The sequence below is a fragment of the Carica papaya genome, chromosome 1, assembly GCF_054855325.1.
Source record: "Carica papaya isolate Zhongbai chromosome 1, ASM5485532v1, whole genome shotgun sequence".
Classification (NCBI taxonomy): domain Eukaryota; kingdom Viridiplantae; phylum Streptophyta; class Magnoliopsida; order Brassicales; family Caricaceae; genus Carica; species Carica papaya.
In genome coordinates, this window is record NC_142309.1 from 13,474,468 (window position 1) to 13,483,144 (window position 8,677).

General features: G+C 35.4%; 1 protein-coding gene across 1 annotated transcript; it reads right to left on the reverse strand.

Annotated features, from left to right (window-relative positions):
- Positions 1 to 379: 379 nt before the first annotated feature.
- On the reverse strand, positions 380 to 8,359 carry DEG1 (DegP protease 1). The gene is made up of 8 exons (XM_088220264.1): positions 7,754 to 8,359; positions 7,481 to 7,603; positions 2,290 to 2,461; positions 2,073 to 2,110; positions 1,312 to 1,510; positions 1,050 to 1,202; positions 734 to 868; positions 380 to 617 (listed from the first exon to the last, which is right to left on the reverse strand). Exons 1-8 carry the CDS (start codon positions 8,185 to 8,187, stop codon positions 540 to 542), a joined length of 1,332 nt encoding a protein of 443 aa, XP_088076390.1. The 5' UTR covers positions 8,188 to 8,359; the 3' UTR covers positions 380 to 539.
- Between the last annotated feature and the right edge of the window lie 318 nt (positions 8,360 to 8,677).

Genomic DNA, 8,677 nt, shown 5'->3' on the forward strand with positions numbered 1-8,677 from the left:
CACACCACTAACAACCCACTGCCTGCAAATGACTGCAACTTCTATACTAATGAGATTTTTCCCCAATTGTCACTTTCTTACTCTCAGCCATGCTGGGAGACAGCCTCCCCCCCGCCATATTTTGTGGCTGAGATCCTTGTGATGGTTCAGACTACAGCTTTACTACATCCCTCCAGGGATAACCAAAAAATAAATCTCATATCGGATTATCAATGCAATAGGAAAAACAAATCAAGACATGTTCTTAGGATGAAGTGTTGTCTTTTTTTTCACAATCTGTTTGGGTTTAAGCATGCAGATCTATGAATGTTATTGTTAATCTGAGAGCATTGCACTTAAATAGGGCATATTATAAGTGCTGAAGTCAATAGAGTGTATCTTTTGCTTCACAATGTAGTTTGATTTTATATTGAACAGAGTAACATAACAAGGATATGTACAATAAGGTCCTTTATCAGGAAATAATTGACACGCAAAAATAATGGCATTCCTTAGTTTATGTACCATATTGAAGTATACATACTGGCCCACAAGGCATACTATGACTCATCAGACTTGGGTTCAAGTACTACAGGAATCTTTTCCTTGTGATCACCTCGCAAAACCTCCACAATCACCTAAGTATCAATAAAACTTGTACCAATAAGAAATCAAATTGACCTTTCAGAACTAATGAAAGTTGAAACATATCTCAAACTGGGGAAATTGGCAAGAAAACTTGCACTTCACTTACCTGATCACCGACTTTACATTGGTCAAGAATTCTGTACAAATCACTCCCATTGGTAACTTTCTTTCCATTTACAGATGTTATTATATCACCCAAAATAAGTCTGCCATATGTATCACGTTTAGTTGGTTGCAGACCCTGATGAACAAGTATTTATTACTTCTCCACAAATGGAATAATGAAATTTCCAACTTTAACGAACAAAAAGAAGAACATCATTCTCTTTTAGATAACAGAAACTTCTTTACTTATTTTTGAGATAGTTGTCTCCAATTATACGTTAAAAAATCTGATGTTTAACAGAAACTTCTTAGCATACCGCTTTGCCTGCTGGACCATTTGCAGGGGCATCTAAAACAAGTACCCCACTTACTCCCAGCTGCTCCACAGATTGATCTGGTGCAAACTTAATCCCCAAGATGGGCCTTGTGACCTTCCCAAATTTGACTAGCTGCTCCACAATACCGCTTACCTGGATATACAAGAACAAAATGGATAAGTGTTACATTTTAGTCATGGTACATGACATCCATGCCAAATTTAAATAACCAATATGAAGAACACATTACGGAATAACTCACAGTATCAACTGGAATTGAAAACCCAACACCAGAGGATGCACCAGATGGAGAATATATAGCTGTATTTATTCCAATAAGACTTCCTGAACTGTCAAGAAGAGGCCCTCCACTGTTACCAGGATTAATGGCAGCATCTGTCTGTATAACATCCTGGATAGGCCGGCCAGTAGCAGCAGAGCTGATTTCCCTACGAAGCCCACTGATAACAAGAAAAGAAAATTAACAAAATGAATCTCTGCATATCAGGAAATTTCTTTCCATGTTCAGTATTAACCAGCCATACAAAATGGCATTGGTGTTCATTACTGATATAAGCTCCTCTTCTGAACAATAGATTATGTCCATTAGGTGTTTCTTTATATGTAAGACCTGCAAACCTTCTAGTTTTTTATGTTCTCAGTAGCTAGTGAATATAACTTATAGGATGTTGTCGGAGACGTTTGAGTTACAAGAAAAGAAAGAATAGAAGTAAACATTTTTCAATTTCTTTCACAGTGGTGGTAATGGCTGAAGTGTTTCGGGTTAAATCATGACGAAGAAGGCTTCACCTAACAGGAAAAAGGACTGTTCTTCAAAGTTTTGATTTTAAAGTATATTATAGCTAAAATTCTTTAACCTCTAAGTTATGGCCATAAATTGGCTGGGCAGTCATTGGTAGTAAATAGAACAGCCCATACTGGAGATTAGAAGAGACGACATGCAGACAAGTGCTGAAGTGAAATTGCAAACAAAGCCAAAAATGTAAAGGAAACTTTTTGAACCTTATGACACCAGTTGTAAGAGTGTGATCGAGTCCAAACTGCAAAAGAACATGAAAAATAAACAGATGATCATCTTCAATTAAAATGGTTTTACTAATAAACCAGAACCAATAGCATTCGAAGTTCAGTAAATATGTTCTTGCCTGCATATGGTACAACAGTTAAGATGCAACTATTCAATAATGCACATCATTCTGAGAATATAAATTTTACTCACAGGATTGCCAATTGCATATACTTTCTGACCAACAAGCAAATCTGCAGACACACCAATAGGTATAGGTCTTAATTTGTCTTTAGGAGCATCAACACGCAATACAGCAACATCCTTGTCTTGGTCAAATCCAACAACCTTTGCATCATAAGTTGACTGATCAGCAAGAGTGACCCTGTACCAAACATAACACATATGAAAACAGAAAATAACTAGTACATCATTATCAGATTGATGTAATGCTAGATTTTTCAGTGCCAGAATCTACTGTGGAACCAAGTTTCCCCATCAAATTTTCATGCAAACTTGCATTACAATCGTTAGTTACGAAAGTAAAAAACTGACCAAATATAGGCTAAGGATAAGTGCACTTTAGTTTAGTTGACTAGTTGGAAGGAGGTTGACCCTATGGTGTCGTGGCTAAGGGAGTTGACAAACTGAATAAAGGCCTTCCATATTCAACTTAGGTCAGGGCACAGCTGAACTGAATAAGCAACTGAAATTAAATAGTACAATATATCCATCTATGCCACAAAAGAAAAATATTTGTGATTCTAATAGCTAAGCAAATAGTTCCAAAATCTGAAAAATCCAGTGAATTGGACATTAAGAAACTTTTTAGAGCTGGCAGAAACCTTTTCAAAATTAATGTTCTTCACACAGGGACATTGAAAAGCAAACTTTTACAGTAATCTAAATTTTAAAATTTATTTGGGCCCTCAATAAAGAACACCATGCATCATCTAGCCGTTTCTAACCTTATAAAAAGCAAAGGAAGACTAAATTGTATTACAGATAAAAATAAAATGTCTTATTTCAGAAAAAAAAGAAGATAAAAATAAAATGTCAGGAAGGGGAACAAGAAGACCTGGCTATCTATCTCTGTTTATATATTTGGTTTTGATAACAATATGTCACAGAAAAGTAGGCTCTTTTTGATTGTCATTAGGAGTTTCTTTCTCTCCGGTCTTGGTTTTGATACCGATTTGACACAATAGAAGTATGATCTGTTTGGTTTTAATTTAGGAGCTTCCTTCTTCTTTGCTTTCAAGTCTTTTTTTCTTTTCTTGCAAGTCTTGGTTTCGCAGTTTCAACATTTGGTGATGTGATGGAGATCAAGATAGCACAAATCATAATGGGCCAGATGGGAACTCACAGCAACATGGGAGATCATGGCCACACGAGGTTAGGAGATCACGGTTTGGGCCCCATGAGAGGAAATCAAGAGCCAATTCAAGATGAGCAACATCCATAAAGAGATAAGCCTAGCATGGACAAAACTCAAGATCGACATGGAGCACATGGGAGGAATATCAAAATGCCTAGTGAACCAGTCACAAGGTCATGGGCCAAAAAACTCAAGCGAGTCTTTCAAGCTTATGTTCAAGAATGGATCAATGAAAAAAAAAGGCTTGGGCCGAATTTGGAGACCCATGAAAGATGGAGGCTGAATCCACTAAGCCTTTGGGAGAAGCAGCGAATAAATCTTCTACAACTCATAACCAATCACTAAGAGTCCTACAAAGCATGGACATTCAGCCAACATTTTACAAGCTAATTAATAAGAGTCCTACAAAGCATGAACATTTGGCCAAAAACTCTTTCATAAGCTAAGCATTAACAGTCCTTAAAATCTTGGACACTCGGCCAACCACTCTCCTTGCCAATCACTCCTCTTATCATGACCGGGTAGGATAAACTCATGAAGCACATTGAACATGTGAAGAATAACGAATCATTATCCTACAAAAGCATAGTTTGATTTCAACTCATCAGCAAAACCAAACACTCCTCTTAAAGAGTCCTTGACAATCACTCTTCTTATCCCACAAGTCATGGCCGACCAACTAAAGAATAAAGAGTCCTTAATGTGTAATATGTCATGTGGAAATTATGATTTAACTAAGAGTTCTAGAAGTAGTTTCTTATCAAGAGTCCTTATGCCACCTAAGGGTAAGCACTGTTAGTTAGATTGATAATTAAGAACCCTATATCAAATGTTCTTTTCTATTTAGGACTCTTGCGGCATGCATCTATAAATAGGCCGCTTGTATTTGTTCTGTTTCATTCGACTTTCATCATCAATCAATGGCTAAGCTTGCTGCTTGTGAGGTTTCTTCAACTTTCTTATTGCGTTGAGAATTGATTTCAACTTATTAAAATATTATTGTGGCGTTTTAATCAATTCCTTTATCTTTCATTGCAATTACCTTAATTCCAATTACTTGTTAATTGTGGATTAAATAGGGATGATTTATTTAAAAAATTAAGGTTTAGTGCTAATAGTGTATGTGTAGGCTTGGATTACATGTTGATTCTAGGTTTAGCATCATGATGTCTTTTGAAGAACCTTCAATTGTAAAAGATAAATATGGATTACTTTGGAAAAACAATATGTGGCTTCTCTTACAAAACAGTAATTGAAGCAAGAAAGAAAATTAATAATAAGTTTTAGTAACTTCCAAATATACTCATAATATTTAAAGAGATTACATGGGATACATATAGATATACTTTATATTCCCAAAAAATTCTTTAATATTTTCCTCCATCGTTTTTTACTCTCTTCTCCACAAAAACCCGGAAATTCTGTTCTTTCTTTTCCTATGAACTTGTCAAAGTCTTATGTTTTTTTTAACTTATCACTAATCCTATAGACACTGATGATTGTAGAAAATTCTTATTATCAGCACCAGAACGTGAAATTCAAGAGAGAGATGAGCTAAGTTTTCCAGATTTAGACAATATCATACTCACAACAAGTTTTGAAGTAGGAAATAATGTAAAACCTTGATAGCAAAAATGTAACCACCTTTTTGTTTGGTCGTTTGCTTCAGGACGGAAACATGTAATCTTTACGAGTGTGGAATCCTTGTGTTATAATGAACTCAACGTATTGACCAATTTGCACTTGAATTTCATTCTTGAGTTGAACATCATTAGTTCCAATTATTAGCTTAAGTTCCCCCTTGCATTAATGTTTTGTAGAACTTTCTGCAGGTAATGAAAGATCTTGAATAAGTATTTACTCTTAGGAAGACATAAGATTTCTTCTCGTTTCTCAACTTCAATGGGCTTCTTCTTTCTATCTCTTCCACTGACTGCTGGTACTCTTGGACATTAATATTTTTTTTGAACATATAAAAAATTTATTAACAATCGCACCAATGGAGTGCCAACCCATGTACAAGATATTTACATATCTATCAATAAATTAATAAGGTTTCCTAAATCCTCTTTTCTCATCTGATCCATAATTCATCTAACATCAATGAGACTTTCACTAGTGAATTTTGAAGGACCAAACTTCCTCTAACATTAAAAGTTTCATTTAGACAGCTCCTTTGAACAGGCTCAACACTAACAATCTGCACAAAGCAAATTGTTCCATTTCTTTGGATGTCTTTATTATGTGTTTTATGGTGGCAGAATCCCCTAATCACCTCTTTTCGCATTGTGAGGTGGTTGGAGGCTTTGCTCTTGCTTTTTGATACTTATTGGATTGTTCTCCCTTCCATTGAGTATTTTCTCTTTCATTTCCTCAAGGCAGGCAGGAAGAAGAAGGCGGTTGGTGTGTTGTGGAGAGGTGCTATTTTAGTTGGTCTGCAGTCATTGTGGTTAGAGAGAAATAGTAGGCTCTTCAAAGACACCTAAATTGGAGAGTAATAGTAGGCTCTTCAAAGACACCTAAATCGTCTGACTTTCCTTTGAGACAGAATGGTCATTTTATTGTTTTCTGAACCAAGGCTCATGATCATTTTAGGAATATCTTTGGCTGTCTTGCAAAGGGATTGGAGTGTTTCATTATTTTGATGTACTCTCTTTCTTCCCTTTTTTCTTTTTAGAGATTTTCTTGCTCTCCACCTTTGTAGTTTCCTCTCTTCTTACAATAATATATTTTTTTTCATAAACAAAAAAGGAAAAGTACAAGAAAGGAATTTAAACATTTCAAACTTTTTTTTCTTAGGACTTCATTTTTTTCTCCTTACTGTCTAGCTTATTATTCTATTATTAAAAAGCATAGCACTGGCAGCTAGCTTTAACACATTTTTTTCCTTGACAGATATATATATTAGCCATCTTCTTCCTAATTACTCATCTCTCACCACCAAACCAAATGCAAATAGTATTACTTTTAAGATTTTGACAGACAAGTAATGAGTGCATAGGAGAATTGGATACCTGCAGGTGGTGACTCAGATTTTTGGTAGAGTGATAGTAGAAAGTGACTAATATGTCAAAAAATTTAATCTGTTGGTGTTATTTTATGGACATTTTATCTGTTGATGTTATTTTATGGACCAATTTCATGCATTATAAAAATATGCTTCAATTAAAGAGATAATGATCAATCTGATGCAAATTCAAAGATTAAGGAAAGTTTTGATATAGTTATTTAAGTTAAATGTATCCAGAGGTACCCAATTTTCCTTCATTTGTTATTTAGATGTCAAACTTTTTCTTCCGAGTAGTTAGATGCCTAATCAAACAAATATGACAAGAATTCTTTTCTTTTCTTCACATTATTGAACTTTCTAGTTATCCAAGCACTTTTTTTCCTTTATAAACCCTCCCAAAGCACTGAAGCCTAATCATAATAGGTCTGTAAAAACAATAAAAGTACATGATAAACATCCACTTAGATAGGAAAAGCTCAAATAAGAAACCCTAATTGACAGTAAAGTGAAGGAACTTTATTTTAGCAAATTCTAAGGTTGGAATCCTATTATATACTCCTCACTATCCAAGTCTCCAAATTTCCCAATGTCTAGTTCTAAAATGATGAGAAATAAAACTTTGATTGTCAACATGAACTAACTAATCTCGATTTTACACATTTTAGTGAGCAAATGACTGGCAAAGCCAAAATACAAAATCAACCACCCACTTGATAATTTGATGAAAAAAGAATCAAGCACCAGGAAAGGAAACTAGAGTCGATACCCACATTGGAATTAAGAGTAAACCCATCAAAATGGAATGAATACTAGCACCAAAAATGGAAAAAAGAATCAAGCACCAGGAATGGAAACTAGAAACGATACCCACATTGGAATTAAGAGTAAACCCATCAAAATGGAATGAATACTAGCACCAAAAATGGAAAAAAGAATCAAGCACCAGGAATGGAAACTAGAGTCGATACCCACATTGGAATTAAGAGTAAACGCATCAAAATAGTACTAAAACTCACCTGAGATCAGAAGCACCGCGAATTACATGATAATTGGTGACGATATGACCCTGTTTATCCCAAACAAAACCCGAACCCGACCCTTGCGGCACCTCCAGCACATCCAGAGTAAAGGCGTCCTGTCAAAACGCCCACCAGAAACCATTAAAACACTATTCAATTCACCTTATAGAACCACACTGAGGATGCAGGTACAAAACAACAACAATGCCTAGTAAACAGAAATTAACAAAATATTAACAGCCCAACTAAATAGGAATCGAAATTAGGTACCTGACAGCGAGATTGGTGATGTAAACAACAGAGGGGGTGTTCTCTTGAAAGAGACGAACAGTAGCGAGCTCATCGGACTGCAGCTTACGGGGGGTTGTGACGACGAAAGCTGAAGCGGAGTCGACGTCGGCGATAGACAAAGAGAAAGATAAGGCAATAGAGGTGCAAAACAGCAGTAGTGACTCAAGAGCCGAGGAGAAGGGTTTTCTGCTGAGGAGGAGATAATGGAGGTAACGGGGATTGCCCTTCGGAGTCAGAGAGTTGTTTTGAGAGAGAAGCGAGACGACTTGACAGGTGGGTTTGGCGCATTTTCTGTGGAGAAAGAGGGATTTTGATGAGGAGTGAGAAAAGTCGTGTCCTTGTCTGTTTGGGGAACGAGAAAATGTGTAGGGAGAGTGGAGGACGAAAGTGGAAAGGAATGAATGGGCAGCCATTTTGTGTTATGGGAAATGGGATTCGGATTTGTTTAATGTCATTAACGAATTATCAGCAGTTCTCTCAGAATTTCTTGAGACTTCTCTTTTTTTCTTATATTTTCTGGTAAATTTCTTGAGACTTTCTGTTCTTGTTCAGTTTAACTTTTCCATTGGTGGATCATTCTGTGGAAAGGAAGTAGCAGAGACGGAAATAAAATAAATTGCTTAAATGGATATTTTCTATTCTAATATTTAAATTTAGAAATAAATTATTTACGGATCAATAGTTTAGTTTTTTATTTTAATTATTCAATTAGATTTTTTGGTTACATTTGATAATCTTGTAAATTGTATGTTACGTTTTTTGAATGAAAAAGGTGGCAACTTAATAAAATTAATTCACTGCTATATGAGTTTTTGAAAATAAATGTTCTTTCAGAAGAAAGTAAATTTTAATTAATTCATTAAAAATGAGATAGAAACCAAAATTTTCAGTCTCAAAACAAAA

Coding starts and splice junctions, on each gene's coding strand:
- DEG1 (XM_088220264.1), bottom strand. CDS start 8,187: ATGGCTGCCCATTCATTCCTTTCCACTTTCGTCCTCCACTCTCCCTAC. Junction 7,604..7,753: donor ATCACCAATCTCGCTGTCAG/GTACCTAATTTC, acceptor GTGGGCGTTTTG/ACAGGACGCCTTTACTCTGG. Junction 1,511..2,072: donor CTTACAACTGGTGTCATAAG/GTTCAAAAAGTT, acceptor TCTTGTTATCAG/TGGGCTTCGTAGGGAAATCA.